The following is a 22936-nucleotide window of genomic DNA, read 5'->3' as shown; positions in this document are numbered from 1 at the left end:
AAGAGAAACAGCCGAATGAGTTAAAAGTGGCTGCCTCCGTAGGACCGCGGCGGGGGAGACATAGGCTGGGAATAATTGCCCTGCGATAGAAGCCCGTCTGCATGATTTGATGGTTTAACCTTGTGCATGTATTAGCAGTACTTTGATTTTTTTTAATTTTTTTTTTTTTAAGAAAATGACTGGAAGTTTTGTTGTTGTTTTTTTTTCCTCATGTAGCATTGTTTCATTCTGGAATTTTCCAATTAAGCTTTTGGCTAAACACATACATATGATAATGATAATTATTCAGGAATCGGGAGGTTTGTAAAAACACTGTGTGCCATTAGAGTAATCAAGCTCAGCTCTAACACATCTTGGCTTTTCAGGATAATTAGACCACACTGGAGGCCCAGATGGGGTGAATGAGAAAGCCATGGGTGTCTGCCATATAGTAACAAGAAAACATCACCCAGAACTACTCAACTGGCAATTGAAATTTGCATGTTAACTTAGTACACAACAAGAAATGAATAAAAATGCCTGGATTGGAGGCAAAACATTTCACTTAAAAAAAAAAAAGCCAAACATAGAACACGGGTGCCATAATGAAGCTCCTACACCACTCATTTTAAGGCCTCACGTATTAAAATAGAATCTGTAAAGCTGGAAGTTGTCCCTTCTGTATCTCCTATTTTTTAAAAAGGTCACCTTCTGGGGCACCTGGGTGGTTCAGTGGGTTAAGCATCCGACTCTTGATTTTGGCTCGGGTCATGATCCCAGGGGCATGGGATCGAGCCACGATTTGGGCTCCATGCTGAGCATGGAGCCTGGTTAAAGATTCTCTCTCCCTCTGCCCCTCATGCTCTGTCTCCTAAAAATAAAAAAATAAAAAATAAAATAAAAAAGGTCACCTTCACTGTATCTTTCTTGAAAGTTTACAAAATGCCAAAAAATCATTGGTCTCTTGACAGAGAGAGACCGACCGATATTTTGCAGGTCTGCACATGGTCCTGAGTCAGTACTTGAGAATGCAGTGGTGAAAAGGCACATATACAGTCCCTGCTCTTGGCACAACTTGTGAACTAATGTTGAAAATGGATACATATACAGACAATTCACCACAATGTGATTAGCTCAACGGCAGAGTTAGCACAGGTTGGATAGGAAGGTTGGATAGGATCGCTTGGACAGAGCAACTATCTCAACAGCTGCTCTCAGGACAGCAATAGAAGGCCCTTGGACTGGAGTGATATCTAGACTTAGAGCTGCAGTGAGAAGGCTCCAGAGGGGGATTCAGAGAGAAGATTTACGTGGCTTCTGGAATGGAGGACAAAGCCTGGAGGGTGGTGAGAATGAAAGAGGACTTGGGCTGCTTCCAATTTTGATCTCAAACTTCCTAGTTGGGTTCTTTTTTCCAGCTTGGTTCGTGGCTCAGATGAAGACCCTGAGGGCAAAGCATCCCATGATGGGACCTGAACCTACCCCCTCAAGCAACAAGGACTGCTCTGAGCCAGCAAGACCCTGCCAGTGATTGAGTCCGAGACATGGATTGACCTGATCTTTACTGCCCAGGTGCACAGACCACACTTTCTTTTAAAAACCTGGAAGTGTTTTCTACACTTTGGAGACCATTGAGACACCAGTCTACTGTCTTCCTGGTGTTGGCCTCCCTGAAATAAATTCCTTTCTTGTTTCACCTCCACTCATTTCTCTGCCTTTGGATTTTGTCAGCAGCAAGTGGCTCGACTTGATCTGTTTGGGACTTGCCACACTCCACCCCACCACCCCACCCCCACCCCTGCCCCTCATCGGTGCTGCTGCACCAACTGTACCCAGCAACAAGAATGTGGGACAGTAAAGGGGAGTAATAAGAGTTGAGACAGGAGGGGCACCTGGGTGGCTCTGTCAGTTGAGCATCTGACTTGGCTCAAGTCATGGCTCAAGTCATGATCTCACCATTAGTGAGTTTGAGCCCTGCATCGGGCTCTGTGCTGATGGCTTGGAGCCTGCTTCGGATTCTGTGTGTCTCTCTCTCTGCTCCTCCCCTGCTCACACTCTGTCCTTCTCTCTTAAAATAAAAAATAACTAAATATTAAAAAAAAAAAAAAGTTGAGGGGCACCTGGGTGGCGCAGTCGGTTAAGCGTCCGACTTCAGTCAGGTCACGATCTCGCGGTCTGTGAGTTCGAGCCCCGCATCAGGCTCTGGGCTGATGGCTCAGAGCCTGGAGCCTGTTTCCTATTCTGTGTCTCCCTCTCTCTCTGCTCCTCCCCCGTTCATGCTCTGTCTCTCTCTGTCCCAAAAATAAATAAACGTTGAAAAAAAAATTAAAAAAAAAAAAAAAGTTGAGACAGGAGACTTCAAGAGCCAGTTCACACAGGGTTTTGTAAACAGACCCCAGGTTATTCTAAGGTCACAGAGCCACAGGAGTCATTGAAGGTTTTTTGAGGTAAGGTTTGAGGGCCAGATCTCACACCCTAAGATTTGCATTTTATAAATTTTTTCCTTGGGGCGTGGTTAAGCGTCATACTCTTGATTTCAGCTCAGGTCATGATCTTGAGGTTTGTGAGATCGAGCCCCACATCTGGCTCCGTGCACTGTCAGCTGCTTCTCATTCTCTCTCTGTCTCTCTGTCTCTCTGTCTCTCTCTCTGCCCCTCCCCCTCGCACTTGCTCTCTTTCAAATAAGTAAATTTTTAAAAAAGAGAAAGCTTTTCCTCAGATAAATTCATTATAGACTGATTTTTATTGCTTTGTTTACTTTCCAATCACACACTTCTTACCCATTTCTGTTGTTTGTTGTTAAGGTCTTTGGACAGATATTTGCATGATGATAAGAATATTGTAACTAATTACAGAGTGCTATTAAGTTTACAAAGCACTTTATCATATGCACTCTCACAGAAGGTGGTATAGGCGGAGATTTCCTGGCATCACCATTCTTCCACCTCCTGTCTGTGGAAGATACTGATAGTCGATCATGGCACAAGGTCCTGATGGTTTCAGACACATCCTCAGAACTTGCAACACAAACCTCCAGGCAAACAGTGCTATCTACTTCAGTTGTCACTTGATGAAAAGTTCAATTTGCCATCCTAGAATGGTATAAAGCACACACATTAATGGAATCATACAGATGTGGTTGAAATTCGTGATTTCCCACCTTAATGTTGGATCTAAGTTACTTGAAATCTCTGAGCCTCAGTTTCCTCATTTAAAAATTAGAAATAGGGGCGCCTGGGTGGCGCAGTCGGTTAAGCGTCCGACTTCAGCCAGGTCACGATCTCACGGTCCGTGAGTTCGAGCCCCGCGTCGGGCTCTGGGCTGATGGCTCGGAGCCTGGAGCCTGTTTCCGATTCTGTATCTCCCTCTCTCTCTGCCCCTTCCCCGTTCATGCTCTGTCTCTCTCTGTCCCAAAAATAAATAAACGTTGAAAAAAAAATTTAAAAATTAGAAATAAAAACATGTTACTCAGAGCTACTATTCATCGAAAGGCAGCAAACAATGAAATTGTATCATCTGTGCATTTACCTACGTAAATTCAGTGATCATGCTCTGAAAGGAAAGAGTAAGAGAGAAATAAGTAACAATTTCACTTTGTGTCTGCACCACAGAGCAAACACGGGACATAGCACCTCCACAGCACCATCAATTAATCTGTTTATTGCATGTCTCATAGAATGAGCATCTCACTGCACTGAGAGTGGTTCTGATGTCTGAAGGAACATATTTTCCCAAAACACAGGCCTTAAATGCAGGCCAACAATGTCATAGGTTATTTAACTGAAGTAACAACAGTCTATCCCAAATCTAGAGGAAACACTGACTGGGAGGGCCTCTCTAGGGATAAAATGGGCATATCCCTAATGGGTACATATGGCAAAAAAAAAAAATCTTCCAAATTCCACTTCCAGTGAGGTTGAAAAGGTCACAATGGATGACCATTTCCCCTGTATTAACGGGGGGGTGGGGGGGGGGAATGAGTGAAGGAAAAATATTTTTACAGATATCACAAAGTAGTCTACAGAAAGTACATTGTGGAGAAGCGGAACAAGACTTTATAGATGAGAAGAGATTAGTGGCTACTGGGGGCATTTGCCATGGGGGCAGGCAAATGATGGGGCCTGCCACCAGTCAGAGGGCTTTGCTTGGCCAAGAAGAAACCAGTGATACTTTAAACATCCCTATGGGCTAAAGCAACAGACAAGAATACATGAACATTCAGAACACAGAGCCAATCCTCCTCTTGGGTTAAATGTGTGACAGTGCAGAAGGCTGGGGCCTGAACTGAAAGACAGTTCCATCATCTCCCAAAGTTTGGGGCCCAAGTCCTAATAGAAGGGGAAGCCTGTAAGACACATAGATCATATCTTGCCCTCAAGGCATTTGAAGCCCAGGTGAACTTGTTATATTGTCATTTATAATAAAAAAAAATACATGTTTGGTCTTCATCCTGTTTCTGGAAGAGCGCTCTTAAAATCCTTGAACTTTCCTAAGTAATGATAGTGATAAAGGAATCTTGTTTGTTTATTCTTGCTTTTTTTGTTGTTGTTAATGGGGTAACTTTTTTTTTTTTCCAACATTTATTTATTTTTGGGACAGAGAGAGACAGAGCATGAACGGGGGAGGGGCAGAGAGAGAGGGAGACACAGAATCGGAAACAGGCTCCAGGCTCCGAGCCATCAGCCCAGAGCCCGACGCGGGGCTCGAACTCACAGACCGCGAGATCGTGACCTGGCTGAAGTCGGACGCTTAACCAACTGCGCCACCCAGGCGCCCCAATGGGGTAACTTTTAGAAAGTACCTAAGAATTGCGGCTGGTTGCCAGTGCAGTGGACAGGGTAATTACAGGTTAGAACTTTCAGTCCCACTCTCCCACCCTCTACAACCCCCACTCCCAACTTCTGGGAGTCAAGAGGGGCTGGAGATTGAATCAATTGCCAATGGCCAATCATGTCCGTGTAATGAAACTTATATAAAAATCCAAAATGAAGGGGTTCTGAGAATTTCCAGACTGGTGAAGATGTGGAGATTTGGGGATGGCAGCACACCTAGAGGGAGCATAGGAGCTCCACACCCCTTTCAACATAGCTTGTCCTGTGCATCTCTTCCCTCTGGCTGTTCCTGAGTTGTTTTTGTTTTTTTTTTTTTTTAATGTTTATTTATTTTTGAGAGAGACAGAGACAGGATACGAGTGGGTTACGGGCAGAGAGAGAGGGAGACACAGAATCTGAAGCAGGCTCCAGGCTCTGAGCTGTCAGCATAGAGCCCGACGCGGGGCTCGAACTCACGAGCTGTGAGATCATGACCTGAGCCGAAGTCTGACACTTAACCCCTTGAGCCACCCACTCACCCTTGAGTTCTATCCTTTTATAATAATCCAGTGATCTAGTAGGTAAAATATTTCTCTGGGTTCTGTGAGCCGCTCTAGCAAATTAATTGAACCCAAGAAAGGGGGTTGTGGGAACCTCTGATATAGTCAGTTTGTCAGAAGTATGGTAACCTGTACTTGGGACTGGGTCTGATGTCCAAGGAGGGAATCATTGGAGCCCCTCACTCTGTAGTTGGTTGGTCAGAGGCACTGGTAATAACCTGGGCTTATGATTGGCATCTGAAGGGGGTAGGGCATTCTTGTAGGACTGAGCCCTCAACCTGTGGAATCTGGGTAAATAGTGTCAAAATTAAGTTGAATTGTAGGACATCACAGCTGTTGTCCAGGGATTACATGGGAATCTCCCCACACACATTAGAATTGGGATCTTGTTGGGGCGCCTGGGTGGCTCAGTTGTTTGAGCGTCCAACGTTAGCTCAGGTCACGATCTCACGCCTTGTGGTTCGCAGCCCTGCATCAGGCTCTGTGCTGACATCTCAGAGCCTGGAGCCTGCTTTGGATTCTGTGTCTCCCTCTCTGCCCCTCTCCTGCTCACACTCTGTCTCTCTCTCAAAAATAAACAAACATTAAAAAATTTTAAAAATAAAAAAAAGAATCAGGATCTTGTAGCTCTTAAGCAGGGGAGCAACATGGGATTTGGGTTTTTGGAAGCCACAGTAATGAAATGTGTCACAGTTCTCAACCATTTTCTAGCACATAAGTTGGAAATTCATGTGCATAATATACTATGGGCTATCACACTGATCAGCATAGTTGATAATGCCATAGAGTACAGGAAACCATGAGTTGCAAAACATTAAGTAAAAGCAACAAAGATTGGTGATTGATTGGGCCTAGCTAGGTGAGTACTCTTGGTTTCAGTATCGGATACCTGGGGGAGTCCTGCCAGTGATGGGAATGAGGAGCATGGATAAAGGGCAGGTTTATTTTGGGGAAGGAAGGGTATAGATGAAGATAATTTTGAACATGTTGAGTTGGAAGTGCCTGTGAGATACGCCCCAAGCAATTGCATCTAGAAAGTACATAGTTTGTATGACCTGGAAGTCAGGAGATCAGGAATGAAGACGTAAATTTGGGAATCAACAGCTTTGAGATGGAAAAAAGATGAGCTCTCTCAGGAAGCATGAGAAGCCAAGCTAGGTTCCAGGGTTCAAAGGGAAAGGAATGAACAGGAGTAAGAGCTCAACTCCCCTGCAGGAAGCTTGTACTGAAGCAGGTATTTCATAGCCTTCCTTTGAAGCCATTGTGCATCAGACCCAAAACAACCTCTAGTCTTGTCTCCTGCCTTTCCCTCTCTGCATGGTCAAGCTTCTCGCCATTTGTTCACTTAGCTCACCAGACATCGTGTCTGTGCCCGGCCCTCATCCAACTGCTCGTTCATATAGCAAATTTACTGAGAAGCCACCCTGTGCCAGGAGCTATGTTAGGTCCTGACCATGCTGCAGTGACCAAAACATCCCTGCCTCAAAATGTTTACATTCTAGCGAAGGAGACATACACACACACACATAATTAAAAAGACATACAGGGGAGAGATAAATGCTATGAAGAAAAAGTAGGCAAGTTAAGAGCATATAGGGATGGGGCTGTCCTATTTTAATGAAGACAATAAGGAAAGTCATCTCTAGAAGTCACATTTGAGATCTGAATGAAGTGCAAAAGTTCTGGGTGAAGAAAGGGGGGCTAGAACAGAATGGTGAAATGAGGTAACAAGAAGCTAAATCATATATGTTTTTATAAGCCTAAGTAAGGAGTCTGGCTTTCACTCCTGCGTGACAGGGGATAACCGTGGAGAGTTTTGAGTACAGGAAGGACATGATCTGACTTAGGTTTGGACATGATCCCTCTGGCTGCTGTGTCTACAATTAACTACCAGGGGCAAGAAGAGAGGTCGAGGGATGTTTTAGGAGGCTATTACAATAATGCTGGGCAGGGTAAGTGGGGTTTGTTGTGCTAAGAGTAGGGATGGAAATGGCGAGAAGTGATCAGGGTATATTTTATAGGTGGAATGGACAGGATTTGCAGTGAGACCAGATGTGGGGGTGAGGGAGAAGTCAAGGATGACTCCAAGGATGAGCAGGTGAATTAATGATACCAGTTACCTCAGCGGTAAATAATAAGCAAAGGTTAACTTTAGAGGGAAAATCGGGAGTATTGCTTTGGATACACAAAGTTAATTAGATGCTGATTAGACATCCAACTAGAGAGGTTGAGAAGACTATGGCTTATATGAATCCAGAGTTCACAGAACCGGTCAAAGCTGCAGACAAATGCTTGGGATTGGTCTGTGTACAGTGGTATTGAAAGCCATGAGTCTAGATGAAACCATCTGAAAGTATTGGACAGAGTCCCAGCTCCAGCAGCTGCGAAAGAGAGAACGGGGCGGGGGGGGGGGGGGGTGTTGGCTAATGGATGCTGTAATGGGGCCTTGAGAGCTTCAAAGGGGGCATAATAGTCTCAAAGGGGAAAGGACCCGGTCACAGAGGGGCTCGCCAGCAGCTTGGAGGCGGATGGGCAACTTTCCAGGCTGAGGTATCCGCATTAGCAAAGACACAGGAGTTAAGACAAGATACGACGGGTCTGGAAATGGCGGAGGCCGCAGGTGAGGTTAAGAGCGCCGCGCGCACTTCCACTCCAGCCCACGGCGTCCGAGAGCCACGAGGTACTTCGTCTCTCCCTGAGTCGCCTCTCCGCCCGCGCGGACACGGCAGCCCTGGGCTTCGCCAAGCGGCGTTGTCGGGACCACCGAGGCCGCACGCCGCGGAGGGCTGAGCCGCTCGAAACCGGCCGACTCTCGCGAGAGCGCGGCCTCGCCAGCCCAGCATGCCCCGCGCCGCCGCCGCTGCCGCCGCCGCCGCCGCCGCGCCGCGGCTTGAGGGCGGGAGGCTGGGGGAGGGTAGCGGAGCCGGCGCCGCCGCCATGTTGGGTCTGAGGCGGCTGCTGTAGGCGCCGACGGAGCGAGCGGACTTGAGGAGCGGCGACAGCGACGTGGGATCTGCCTCTCTGCGAGCGGCCGGGAGCGGCGGCGGCGGCGGCGCCATGAGCGGGGGCACCCCTTACATCGGCAGCAAGATCAGCCTTATCTCCAAGGCGGAGATCCGCTACGAGGGCATCCTCTACACCATCGACACCGAGAACTCCACCGTAGCTCTCGCCAAAGGTACGCCGGGGCGGGCCTCGGGGTGGGGTGCTGCGCCCGGCTCTCGGCCCGCGGCCTCCTCGCTCCCTCCCTGCCCCCTCCGTCGTCCTCCCGGAGGCCGCTCCCTTCCCTCCCTCCGGGCCCCGGCGTCTCGGGCTGGGCCGCGGCCTCCCCGGGCTTCCCGGCTCCCACCCCGAAGGTCCGCGCCTTCAATCCGGGAACTACAGGACGGTGAGCGGGGCGGGCGGGGCGGCCCTGAAGTCCGAGAACGGGCCGGAGAACACGGAGAGACGTGTCTTCCAACTCCGAAATTCGGTGGTTCTGTCGTCTTACCGCAAAACAAAGCCTAAGTATTCAAAGAATTTTTCCGCCTAGCTTGAGTTTAGTGCTGATTTGTTGAATCTGAGGCACCTATTTTCTCACGTTCTTAATTTCAATTCGTTACGGGATTCATCAGGTGAACTGTAAGTCATGTGCAAAACTTTGGGTTTGCTCAGCGACGCAGACGGTCTCGAAGTGCCATCGGTACCATCCAGCAGAGCGCATCCCACTTGTCTCATACGTGGTGTTTACCTGTTAAACCGGAATCCTTCCCCAAGGCTGTTGTGCAACCACCTCTTTAAAGCTGCTAGCTGTTGTCGCATCGACCCTGTTTCTGGAAAGCCGGTGCGGAGTACCCTTAACCGGAGTGGTCATTGGGCGCTGACCGATCGTCGGGCAGCCTCCCTGGGCCGGCGGATTCTGGGTGTTGAGGATAGTGCCCTACCCGTAGTAGAGTATGTAATTAAAGGGTCGCACAGGCTGAGTGGGTTTTCTTTCCGTTCACACGTCCTGTGCCTTCGCTCCGCCAGAAAACCAGGAAGAAAATAAACTTTAGCTCATTCTCTAGAAAGAAATCTCGCAAGTTAAGAATACTTAGGAGAGGGTAGCAAGATAACCAAGGTAGCTTTCCCAGCACATCTGGTGGAGCATGAATACCGTGGTAGAGACAGAGGGCCAAGGGCTAGGAAGAAATTATCTAAATCTGTAAAAAGAAAAGAAAAGAAAACGTGTAACTTACAGGAGAGTCGTTTCACAATATCAAGCAAACGTTTTAGTGACATTTTTTGTGCCCTTTTTAATAACACTTGGGTTGGAACAAATTTTATTACCTGAGTAAGAGGTCTTAAATTTTTTTATCTTAGGTTCCTTGCCACCCCGCTCTCCCCCCATGGATATTTAGCTGTGTGTTGTCTTAGTTTTTATGGCTTTATGAAATTATAAAAAAGGCTTCCTAAAGTTCTCAATGAGAGCCACATACAGTACTTTTCATTAAGGGCGTTTAATAATTTTTTATTTAAGGTGTGTTGCCAGCCTAGTGACTTATTGTTGAATTGGCTGTGCCTTTATTCTTCACAGTGAAAAAAAATACGTACATATGTAAGATTTCAAAAAGTCTTTTAAAAATCTTTGAATATGTTCTTTTATGCAGGAAAACTAAAAAATCTTTATTTTGTTAATGACCATTTTAAAAAACTTTTATTTTCAACAGCTTCTAGAGTCCATAAACTAAAATTTTATTATTCTGTAATAATTCATATGCCAGTTTGTTCCTTGTATCAGTCATGACTTCATAAATAGTACAACAGTGAAAAGATTTTTTTAATCATTGAATTTATATCTGTACTTAGGCTTTGATAATCTCATGACACAAAATATATGCTTTTTCTTAAGCAGTAGGAGTTATTTAATGTGTGACAGGTTTGGGAAGTTAATTGTGTTTGTAAAAACTGAAGTTATCAAATTTTGGTAGCTTATTCTACTTAGCAGTATCTAATCTAGAACTACTATATAGCGTCTAGTCAACCCTGGGCACTTAATTCAAATTTTAAAATTAGAAGTGGGGTGTTTGGTCTTCAAATTTTACAATTTACATGCCTTGTGAGTAATTTGATATCTGATATTCCACTTCCACCTTTTTGAAAATTTGGTTGAAGAATGGCAGTCTAACAGATAAAAGCCTAAAGTTTATTTATGGAGTTTAGAATACAATATTTTTTGGATTTAGAGATCCTTTATCTTTGTAAACTATCAATTGAGTTAATCTCTTCAAGTGACATTCTTAGAATTCTCTTTTGGATGTTAATTTTTTCCCCTCTGGGAAGAGTTTTTTCCCCTTTTTTATTGTGAAATAACCACACATTTGAAAAGATGCATGCATAAAAATGAAATATTTATAAACAAACCTCCGTGTAACTACCACCCAGGGCAAGAAAGACATTGCAGAATCTCAGAAGCTTCCCACCCCCTGCATGTTCCCATTATCACTACTACACTCTTAAGCTAGATAGAAACATTATTCTCACATTTGTAGATTTATCACTTAAGTTTACATCCCTAAGTAATAGTGTTTATGTTTGTCCTTTTTTGAACTTTATATAAATGGAACCATCTTGTATATTTTTGATTTTGGCTTTTGTTGTGGCATAGTATTCCATCATGAGTATAACACAGCTTTATTCTGCATTTGTTTTTGATATTCTACAGTTAGTGTTTATTAAATTGTTTACAGTTTTTTGCTATTACGAACAATGCCTTTATAAATATTTGTGTTTAAGTACACTGATGGCCTGTGTACCTCTCTTGAGGGTATATACTTGAATTGGAGGATCATGGGGAAAGTTCGTCTTTATTAGGAAATGCCAAGCAGTTTCCAAAGTGGTTGTTTACTAGTTTTGATTTCAGTTACTAGTATATGAGAATTGTAGTTCCTCATCCTTTACTAACAGTAATACTTAGTATCAGATATTTTAATTCTCTCCAATCTGGTGGGTGTGATTGTACCTGGCTTTAATCTTCCTGATTGCTAATGAGGTGAACATTTTTTCATATCTTACTCATTTGGATTTCATCTTTCATGAAATGCCTTTGAAATCTTGTGCCCATTTTACTACTGAAATGCGTGCTCTTTCTAGAGTTCAGCATTTTGAGTATGAATCCTTTGCTGGGAATATATGTTATAAACATCTTTCTCCATTTAATGGTTTCTTTTGGTGAACAGAAGTTCATTTTAATGTAGACATGTTTATCACTTTTATTTATGGCTAGTGTTTTTCTTTTTTTTTTTTTTTTAAGGAATTTTTCCCTACCCCAAGGTCATGGAGGTACTTTGATTACTTTTACAAAACTTTTTGTTTCACTTTTCACTTAAATTTAGTAAGAGATTCACTTGGTTTATATGGTCCAGATTAAAATTTATGTCCCTTACTTGGATGTTACTTATAATTTAAATTCATGTGGAATTATACAACGCTCTTAAAATTTTGGATTCGTTATGTTTGATGTGGTATATAATTAGGGTGACCGTATGGCTTGTTTTGCCCTGATGGAAGGTCCTTGTTTGTGCCTGTTGTTCTGGCATGATTATTAAAGTATCCCTTTATTTTCTTGAAAATGTTCCAGTTTGGGTAATAAATTGTATGGTCACACTAAATATAATCAAAAGCCCAATCCCAGAGATCATAACTAAGTGAGTGATGTCCTTTATTTTCTACTAGAGATTTCACAGATTAGCTCTAGTTCCGTGAAGGTAAAATAGAAGTAAGTTTGATGGGCTTTGATACACAGGATCTTCTGTATGAATGTCAAGAAGTCATAAAGGCAACCTTGATGTCAGTTTCCTAAGTATGCTAATAGATCATCTGTCTGTAGTTTGTCTCTTGGAGTCTTTGTCACATCTCTGAGTTTTTCTTCCTAACACTGATTATGATCTGCACGTAATCTGCTTTGCTTTATTTGCATGTGTTTATTGTCACCTTTCCTCCCCACCATAGTCTGAGCTCCTGGAAGAACGAATGTTTATTTAATGAATAAGTGAAAATGATTTAGCATTTTTGTTTATTAATCTTGTAGAAGTTTCTTGGGGTATCTCCAAATAATGCTTTCCATGTTCACAATTGTATATCTCCCTAAACTTAAAATGCCTAAGATATGTTGTCATCCCCCGCCCCCCCCCCAACAGTGAGAGATTTTGGAGAATAGGGATACAAGAGGATAAAAAAAATCTTATAACACAATTGACACTGTTAGGAAGACAGAGTTTTACCTTATGACTCAGCTCAATTATAATTTTCATTTAAAATTTAAGGGAAGAATTAGTTCAAGATGTTTGAGAGAATTACAAAGTGGTGGCATGTTTTCAATTTACTGTATATTCACACCTGTGTCTTGTGAACATGATGCTCAAGCACATACTAGATCCTGGATGCCAAGAGATTGCCCACATTATGGAAGTTTCGTGAATGCAGGATTTTTGTCTCCTTCACTGCTGTATCTTCAGTGCCTAGAACAGTGCCTGGCACATAGCACGCCCTTGGTAAATATTTGAATAAATGAAAGGATACTTGTAGTTACTGAAGGTTTCTAATTATGGGAATTTCAAAGTTGGAGAAAGTACACATTTACTATAAGCATCATATATGTAGACTTTTACACTATTTAAATAAAATGGGCTAAAATAAGTAAAGTTCTTTTTTGTTTATTTTTGAGAGGGAGTGCGGAGGAGGGTTAGAGAGAGGGGGAGGGAAAGAGTACCAGATAGGCTCCAGCGCAGATTGCTTAGTGAGCTTGATCCCTGGAACTGTGAGATCAAGACCCCAGCTGAAATCAAGAGTTAGACATTTAACCGACTAAGCCACCCAGGTGCCCCTAAAAAGAGCAAAATTCTTATCTAACATATTAAGTCAGCCATACCTGGACTGACTCTAATGAAAACCAGGTGGCTGCTGCATTAGGAAAAGAGACTTTGTAAAGAAGAATGATTATAAGCCAGCTGCTTTTATTGATTAAAAAAAATTTTTTTAATGTTTATTTTTGAGAGAGAGAAAGAGAGAGACAGTGCGAGCAGGGGAGGGGCAGGGAGAGAGGGAGACACAGAATCGGAAGCAGGCTCCAGGCTCTGAGCTGTTAGCACAGAGCCCCACCCGGGACTCGAACTCAGGAAGGGCAAGATCATGGCCTAAGCCAAAGTCAGATGCTTAACCAACTGAGCCACTTAGGCGCCCCAAGCTAGCTGCTTTTAAAATGATTTGTCCTTGGGGCGCCTGGGTGGCGCAGTCGGTTAAGCGTCCGACTTCAGCCAGGTCACGATCTCGCGGTCCGTGAGTTCGAGCCCTGCGTCAGGCTCTGGGCTGATGGCTCAGAGCCTGGAGCCTGTATCCTATTCTGTGTCTCCCTCTCTCTCTGCCCCTCCCCCGTTCATGCTCTGTCTCTCTCTGTCCCAAAAATAAATAAATAAACGTTGAAAAAAAAAATAAAAAAATAAAATGATTTGTCCTTAAAATCAGGGCTTTGGTAGAGGTTGGTAATGAATTATTTCCTTAAATCATCTGCTAAGTCTTGCCCATTGGTGTATCTTACCCACTTCTTGATTGTTAATTAGCGACATACTCATAGACTCGAGTGAGCAAGTAGGAGAGCTTTGTATGGTGGATGAAATACTTGTAAAGTACTTTATTGATTTCTTCCATTCTCACATGCGTTGGGGACCTAAATCTAGCAGTTCACAAAGTCACTACTTAGAATGTCAAAGATCTAGTAACACTTAAAGCAGTAGTTTCTTTTGGTTCCTCTGTTTAGTGAGGTTGCCAGAACTGGGTATTGTTGCTGTACAGTCCACAGAAATATTTAGTAATTTTGGGAGTCTGAAGTCAGATGCCAGAAACCAACTGCACTTTCCAGCAGAGTGAGATAAGCTGTGGCCTTCTGAATCAGAAGTAGAGAAAACAGCAGAAAGCCCCCCCCCCCGAAATAATAATAATAGTAGTAGTAGTAGAAAGACGGAAGTAGGAAGAATAAAGAAATATTATCTGTTCTTGACACATAGCAAGAGTTTTTATAATAATAAACTCAGTGCCAAAGTAATAATAGCAGTAACTGCAGATGGTTTAGCTTCAATTTATTACTCCGTGGTAGAAGATGCCCTCTACAGGAACAGTTTACCTTTTACTTTCTCTACGATACTTTACTTAGCTGTATTAAAAGCTAGGTATCACTGAGGTAAGTTTTTTAATGAATAAAGTGTGAGTTCATTTGTAAAATATTTATTCACAGGGATCTTATTCTAGTTTTGTGAGGTGTTTGTTTCTGGAAGAAAATGTGACCCAAAAGGCCAGTTGGAATGCCTAGGAGCTCTTTCACCTTGGACAAGTTATTAAACCCTTAGCTTTTAACTTCTGCATCTTTTAAATATAGATAATAATGCCCATCTTTCAGTCATTCTGAAAATTAAATGAGATAATGTCAAATGTAACTAGTTTACTGTAGGTGCTTAATAGAGAGTAACTATCTCGTTGTTATTTCTAGCTACCATCTCCCATCTGTGTCTCTCTAGTACCTGAACTCCATAAGTCATTCGGACCTCCTGTATTCTACAGTCTGTTGATCTTACTACCTTTCACTGTCCCACATCCCCCTCATGACTTTACTTCCTTCTTTATCCTGTTTAAATTCCATGAGCAGTTGTTACAATCAGTACTTAGCATAAACTCTAACCCCCCCTGCCCTTCTGCTTTCTTGCACAAGCTTAGAGAAACCACCGTCCCGATTATATTAACACAGACATGGTGACCAGTTTCACTCTAAATCTTCATTCACTAACCTCATCAGTCATAGTTACTTCCCAGCAGTCTTAATGCATTTCCATAGTCTATTTGTTCCATTTTTCCTAATGACTCTTTTATTCCTTGTTTTCCTCCAACCTCCAACACCTTCTTCCCATCTTCACTTTTAGCCTGTGAGCCTTGCTTCCTATTTAATTGAGGAAAGAATAGCAAATAGAAATTTTTGATTAACGTATCCCACATGTACCCAGTTCCTCACATCTGTGCTCCACACCTCTACCATTTCTCTGGTCACTGTAGATAAAGTGTTCTTTCTTCTCTGTCAGACCACCCTTCCCCTTGTGCAGATTTCATCTTCTCTTGATTTGAAGGTATTTCTTTTAGTGATTCTGTACTCTCTTTTCTGTGTATTCAGTTTTTCCGTCTCTACCAGATCATTCCTGTCTAAGAGATATGATGCTATTTCACCCATCTTAAAAACAGCAACAAGAAAACACTACTACTCGTGTTTCCTCTTTTCTATCACCCCGTTTCTGTCCTTTCCTTTACACCAAAACCCCTTGAAGGAATTGTCTACATCACTTATCTGTTAATTTTTGAACCCATTTTATTTAGGTTTTTTATTTGCACAGATGACAAACTTATCAAGGTCCCCAAAAACTTCCATGTTGCTGAATCTAGTGGTTGGTGCTTATCCTCAGTCTACTTGACCCATCACCAATATATGGCATAGTTGGTCTGTTCTCCTTGAAATACTTTCTTCACTTGACTTATCCTGGTTTTCTCTCATACCTCATGGGTTGCATCTCAGTCTCTTTTGTTGATTCTTCTACAAACCTCCATATGTTGGCCAGCTCCAGGGTCTCATTCTCTCTTGTTTCTGTGTGTATGTGTCTTTCACTCTTTATTTATTTTTTTAATGTTTAGTTATTTTTGAGAGAGAGCACAAGCTGGTAAGGGGCAAGGAGCAGGGGGACAGAGGATCCGAAGTGGGTTCTGCACTGACATCAGTGTGTCCAGTGTGGGGCTTGAACTCACGAACTGCAAGATCATGACCTGAGCCAAAGTCCGAAGCTCAACCAACTGAGCCACCCAAGCTCCCCACTGTTTCTGTCTTTTAAAAATTTACTTTATGTTACCATCTGCACTTTTCTCTTGATAATCTCCTGCAATACCTACCTTTGAATACTCTCTGTACATTACTGACTCCTATCTCCATCCTGGACCTCTTTGAACTCCTGATGTATATACCACCTGCCTCCCTAACACTGCCACCTGGAGGGATATCTAGTAGGGATCTTGCATACCTATTTCTCATTCAGCCTTCTCCATCTATTTGAATGACAATTCATTCTTTTAGTTGGTAAGACCAAAAACCTTTGAGTCATCCTTAATTCCTCTGTTCTTGCACACCTCATATGCGTTTTGGATCCTATCGCCTCTATTTTAAAAATATATCCAAAATTTGACCTCTTACTGCCTCTCCTGCTCTACTTTGGTTTATTATCTTTCACTAGATTATTCAGAGACACTCAGGGGTTCCTATTTCAGTGTCGGCCTCTTATTTGATTCTCTTTTCACCCTCAGTACTGTTTGAGTGTATCTTTACCATTAAAACAACATGGAATGTGTGGGTAGCAAGTTTTTTTAGTGAGCCTATGTTTTTCTTAATCACTTGACTGTATGATTCTAAATTTAGAATCTTTTTCTGTAGGACTTTGAGGGTATGGGTTTGTTGTGTTCTAACATTCTGATTACTGATGTCAGTCTGATTCTCAGTCACTTTTCTCTCTGGAAGCTTTTATTCTTAAGAGTTGAGAAATGTTACCACACTGATTCCTGAATGGTTTCTCTGTAGACCTTACAAATCTGAAGACTCAAAGTCTCTTTAACCTAATAAATTCTGTGTCTATCTCAGATTAGACAGTCTTGTTTCTGTTCCTCCCTTCCTCATCCATGTTTTGTTTTGTTTTGTTTGTTTTTTGTTTTGTTTTAATTCCTTTTGGATGCAATATTGTGTGTGTGTGTGTGTGCGCGCGTGTGTGCGTGTATTTGCTCTTATATTTTCATATCTCTGTCTCTTGGTTTGATAGTTTGGGAGATTAAGATATAAAACTAACTATAACGAAGAATGCACAACTGAAAGCAGCTTACAGGGTGAAGATTAAATTTAGACTGCAAATTGGACAAGCTTTTACTTTTACTTCCTGCTGATAAATCCTACTAAAACTGTGTGAGAGGGACTTTTTTATTGTTTTAGGCATAAACCCATAAAGGACAAGGTAGATTTGGAAAGGAGACAACAGCAACAGTCTGAAAAGCAAATGGGTGAATTTAAATGACTTAGAAGAATTGAGAAAGCTGCAACCTAAGTAGACAGTAGGTAAAGCCTGATTTACACCCAAACTCCTAAAAGGCTCAGCAATTGACCATCACCAGGTGCAGGGAAACTAGAAGGCTATGAAGTAGTTAGGAGTGAAGATGGAGCTAAAAACTAGAAGAGTAACTCATAATTTGTTTCAGCAATGGTCAGATTTCCAAATCCCCTTTTGCATTTCACACAACCTGGATAGGTACTCTTCTCCAGCCCTGGTACTCTCTGGAGAGGGTAAAATAGAGGTTCTGGGGAAACCCAGGCACAGTTGGGAACATAGGTACCTACTACCACACTAAGAACAGTTTGGAGCAAATGGGGCATAGAAGAAGCTTGCATATGCCTGGTGTATTTATTCATTCATTCATTCATTCATTCATTCATTTATGAGAGACAGAGAGAGAACAAGTGCAGGGGAGAGGGGCAGAGGAAGAGAGAGAGAGAGAGAGAGAGAGAATGAATCTTAAGCAGGCTCCGTGCTCAGAGCAGAGCTCAACACGGGGTTCCATCCCATGACCCTGGGATCATGACCTGACCCGAAATCAAGACTCAGACGCTCAATCGACTGAGCCACCCAGGCACCCCTGGTGCTTATTATTTCATTCAGGAGAATTACTGAGTGCTTACTAAGTAGTATACTAGGTGCTAGGAAACAAAAGAGAGCTTACAGACAAGATTCTTGAGAACACAGTGTCTTACGGTGCAGCCTGACAGATAATCACAGTTAGCCACAGGAAGAGGATATCTGGGAGGAAGTAAGTGTCTGGTTCCAAGCCACAGGGAGTTTGCAGTCTACCAGGGAAACAAACACAAAAGCAACTAGAGTCTGAAACTTTCATCCTGACGTATAACACCTTGCAGCTCACTAAGGGTAGGATTATACTAGGGGTCATTCAGGTCCTCAACTCAGTCAAGTTCCTTCAGATTTGGGGCCTTTTCACAAGCTTCCCTTGAATTGGAATTCTCTTTCCCTACTCCCCTTATATGGCTATTGTTGAAGAAATGAACAACGCACCAGATTAAGAAGTCACAGTGGAAAGAAAAGAACTAACAGCTCTGGAAGCTTAAGTGACAGCGAAGATGTGTCAAATAACAGGCTCAGGCACTCTCCCCTCCCCTTTTATTTTCTTCCACTGCTAAATTTATCTTAATATATTCAGTTTGTCATCTGAATGACAGGCTAACAAGTCTGAATTTTGTTGGTAGATTGTAGGGAGCCATTGAGAGTTTTTTAACCAGTAAAGTGGCATGTCCGAGTCCAGCTTTAGGAAGCTTAGGCTGCAACTCTGTGCAAAGATTGATGGGGGGTGAGAGGAGAGGCTGATAGTAGTGAGGTCAGTTGGAGTATTTTTAAGAGTTTGGAAAAGAGGAAATACAGACCTAAACTAGTTAAAATAGAGAAGGAGGAACAGATACATGAGAAATGAGAAGAATGGCGTGGCTTTTCAAAAGTTGACTGGGCAAGGAACAGGGAGGAATTAAGTGATAGTACATATAGTGGTTTCTGTCAACAAATTAGGAGTGGATCAGGAGGGAATCAGGTATATCCTTCTAGATTCTGCTTGAGTGTCATCACCCCGCAAAGCCTTCCCTAATTCCCATAAGTCAGGAAATGTTAGGTGTACCTTCTGTGTTCTCTTTTTGTCTTTTATTTTCTTGTGCCTATTGCGCCTTTCTTATTATATTTCACTACTAGACCTCAGCATCTTGTCCCCCTTATGTCCCTCGTACATAGCAAATTAACTATTAACTCTTTGTTGGTCTTATGAAGGGTTATTATCTGAAAATTTTCCTTCGTTGGAAAACATGTAGTTGAACAGCTTGATATTTAATAGGAAAAGACAGTGTGATAAATGAAGACACTATTAAAGATATTTTACTCTCAGATTAATGAGTATAACTCATTTCTTTTGCCATCCTGTGCCTGATAGAAATGTTTCAGAGTCTCCTATTTACAGTTTCAAAAAGGTCCTCGTAAATGCGTTTAGCGTTATTACTGTTGTCTTGTTATTGCCTCGCCATCTAAATTTTTTAATTGCTTTTTGATTTTACCATTCTCTCTGCATGCCACTCTCCCCAAATTCTTATTCTCACAAGTCATTCTTCCCTTACGCTTAGTCTGAAATTATGTTTGAGGAAAGATGCATCTGAGTAAATCTGCATATATTAGTAATTTGAGGGAAAGAGTCTTGCATAAGAAGTGAAGTTGCAAATGAGAGGAGCTAGTTAACTGAGCAAGGTCTCAAACCTGTAATTGTGGGAGATGACTTTAGGTTAAAGGAAATGTAAGGGTCTTTCTTCCCCCCCAGGTGTGCAAGCAAGAGGGAAGAAAATCAGTGAAGATGATGAAATGTATTGATGAAAAGGACAAGTTTTTTTACTTTAGAAGTTATTTATTTATTTAAAATTTCCTTTTTCAAAAGTCTTTTATTTTGAGAGAGGGAGAGAGAGAGAAGCCCAAGCAGGCTCCACGCTGTCAGTGCAGAGGAGCCTGATGTGGGACTTGAACTCAGGAACTGCGAGATCATGACCTGAGCCGAAACCCAGAGTCAGATGCTTAATCAGCTGAGCCACCCAAAGTACCCCTATTTTTTTCTTAAGTTTATGTATTTTGAGAGAGAGGGAGAAAGGGAGATAGAATCCCAAGAAGGCTCCACACTGCTACTGTGGAGCCCGATGAGGGGCTCAAACTCACAAGCCGTGAGACCATGACCTGAGCTGAAATCGAGTCGGGCACTTAACCAACTGAGTCAATACCGGCTCCCCATCCTTTAGAGGTAAAGTAGTAAGGAGTTGGTTCTAAGAATGTTTGAAAGGTGAGGGGAGGGGCGCCTGGGTGGCGCAGTCGGTTAAGCATCCGACTTCAGCCAGGTCACGATCTCGCGGTCCGTGAGTTCGAGCCCCGCGTCAGGCTCTGGGCTGATGGCTCAGAGCCTGGAGCCTGTTTCTGATTCTGTGTCTCCCTCTCTCTCTGCCCCTCCCCTGTTCATGCTCTGTCTCTCTCTGTCCCAAAAATAAATAAACGTTGAAAAAAAAAATTTAAAAAAAAAAAAAAAAAAGAAAGGTGAGGGGAAAGTCATCTGGGTTGTGAACTCTGGAGGTGGAGGTGGGTTTTTTTTGTCTTCGGATCACCAGTGATTGGCATGTGATAAGTGCTGAGGAGATTCGGAATACTGCAGACAAAGATTGGTAGTAAAGTCTATTGGGAGTGACATGTCTATAGCTGCATATACATACAGGAGAGAGATGATAGAGGCCAGAGACTGATGTTTTCACTCAGTGTAGTAATACTTGCTGACACAAAGTAGTGTGGGCGAGAATGAAGAAGGGGCCAAAGTGCAGATATGTGGAAAGTGAAGCTTTGTGGAGGCAGTTTGTGATGGGATTCACAAGCAGGCCTGTGTCCCTCCCAAATAAAAATGAAGAGCATGTTTTCAGTGTTTGTACAAGGATACTACATTGTAGAAGAGATGGCTTCTCTTCTACACTACTCTTTTAGTATTTTACATAATTAAAGCATATATAACAGGTAATAAATATTCAGTATTTCATATGCTTTTGACAAGAGTTAGTGTATGATACTGGATGTGCAACAAGAACTGTACTTCTAGATAACTATCAGAGGAGAAAAATACCAAGTGCAACTTTTCACTTTTTTTCCCTTGGTTCGATGCTTTTCCATATATGCTGTTTTTTAAATAATGCTGTTTTTCTGTTTTCCCATCCTATTGATTTCTAATTGTCATTTCTTTTTGATGTAGTTATCCAGTAATTTTGGAAATTGCCTACTTAATAGCTTTTTCCACTGTGGAATTTATTCAGGAAGTATTCAGATGTCAGCAGTATGTAAGGCACTGCGTTGGATACTGGGGGAGTTGCAAGGATTACTTTAATACAGATCTTTCTGAAGATCTTTCAATTCTAGGAAGGGGGAGCTATAGACAGGGGTGGAATGCACTGTCCTTTTTAGAGGGAGAATTTGTTACTTCCACCTGGAAATACTACGGATAGAGTTGTGTCACTCTGGCTGGGCCAGGTGCCCAGATATTTGGTAACATATTCTGGATGTTTCTGTGAAGATGTTTTTTCGATGATATTAATTTTTAGATCAGTAGACTTTAAGTAAAGCAGATTACCTTCCATGATGTGAGTGGGCCTCATCCAATCATATGAAGGCCTTAGTAGAACAAAGAGTGACTTCCCCTGAGCAAGAAGGAATTTTACCACCAGACCACTTTTGGACTTCAGATTGTGGCTCTTCCCTCAATTTCAGCCTGCCAACCTACTCTGAAGATTTTGGATTTTCACATGAACCAGTTCCTTAATGTAAATAAATGTGTGTGTGCATGCACACACACAAACACATCCTGTTGGTTCTGTTTCTCTGAGAAACCTGATGAATACAAGTAGTATTATATAAGCTGAAATTTAGGATGGGTTGAATGTGGGGAGAAGCTGTGGTGGAGTACAGAACTGCTCTGTGCATTGAGAATAATGAGCTTGGTTGGAACTTAAGATTCTGTAAGTGGGTTGGGACCAGATCTTCAACTGATACTTGACTACAGTTTTAACTTTGAGACTACATCAGAAATCTTATTCTAGACTTCCATTTGAACTTAGTCTTAGATTTCTAACTTAACTTGAATAATTCAGTCTTTTGTTTATTGCTCTCACATTTTGGTATTCAACAGACTTGTGTTTCTTCCTTATCAAATTGGTATTAGAGCCTAATTTATAATTTTTAGTTTGTATCCAAAGGTGAAGTCTTTGGAAAATACTAATGATGTCATTTTGGCATATTGACTATATTTAACTATGTATATGTTTGTCAAGCTTTGGTATTTTATAATAGAGATATTGTATTGGGAAGTCGGTCACTATAGCTCTTCCCTCTATGCATGTACTATGACTGTATGTGGAGGTATTAATATACTGGTAACTAGATTTGACATTAGTGTGATGTTTGAACTTGATCTATTAGAAATAGAGATTTTTTTTTTTTTACGTAAGTGATTTTGACAGAACCTTGATGCTATTTATGTTTTTTGTTTTAATGTTTATTTTTGAGAGAGAGAGAGAGAGAGAGAGAGAGAGAGAGAGAGAGAGCAGACAAGTCAGGGAGAGGCAGAGAGACAGATACAGAGGATCCAAAGTGGGCTCTGTGCTGACAGTAGTGAGCTCAATGAGGGGCTCAAACTCAAAAACCGTGAGATCATGACGTGAGCCAAAATTGGATACTCAACCAACTGAGCCACCTGGTCACTTCTATTATTTTTTTTTTAAAGACAATCATGGGACACATATTTCTTTTTTTTTTATGTTTATTTATTTTTGACAGAGAGAGAGGCAGAGCATGAGCCAGGGGAGGGGCAGAGAGAGAGGGAGACACAGAATCCGAAGCAGGCTCCAGGCTCCAAGCTGTCAGCACAGAGCCCGACACGGGGCTCGAACTCACA

At 42.3% G+C, this 22936-nt stretch overlaps 1 protein-coding gene across 4 annotated transcripts in view; it reads left to right on the top strand.

Moving 5' to 3' along the window:
• The first annotated feature begins 8227 nt into the window (after positions 1-8227).
• LSM14A (LSM14A mRNA processing body assembly factor) overlaps positions 8228-22936 on the top strand; it is a 50011-nt gene continuing 35302 nt past the window's right edge. For 2 of the 4 annotated variants that reach the window (XM_040446201.1, XM_040446202.1), the window contains exon 1: positions 8231-8528. In XM_040446201.1, the coding sequence (XP_040302135.1) occupies positions 8408-8528 (121 nt within the window). In that variant the 5' untranslated portion in view covers positions 8231-8407. Of the gene's footprint in view, positions 8529-22936 lie in introns of all 4 variants that reach the window. The other 2 variants (XM_040446205.1, XM_040446203.1) reach the window with 2 other exon arrangements.

The sequence above is a fragment of the Herpailurus yagouaroundi genome, unplaced genomic scaffold, assembly GCF_014898765.1.
Source record: "Herpailurus yagouaroundi ecotype Mexico unplaced genomic scaffold, PumYag 194, whole genome shotgun sequence".
Taxonomy (NCBI): domain Eukaryota; kingdom Metazoa; phylum Chordata; class Mammalia; order Carnivora; family Felidae; genus Herpailurus; species Herpailurus yagouaroundi.
Note: the sequence above shows the minus strand (reverse complement) of the source record. Positions and strands in the feature narration are given on the sequence as shown.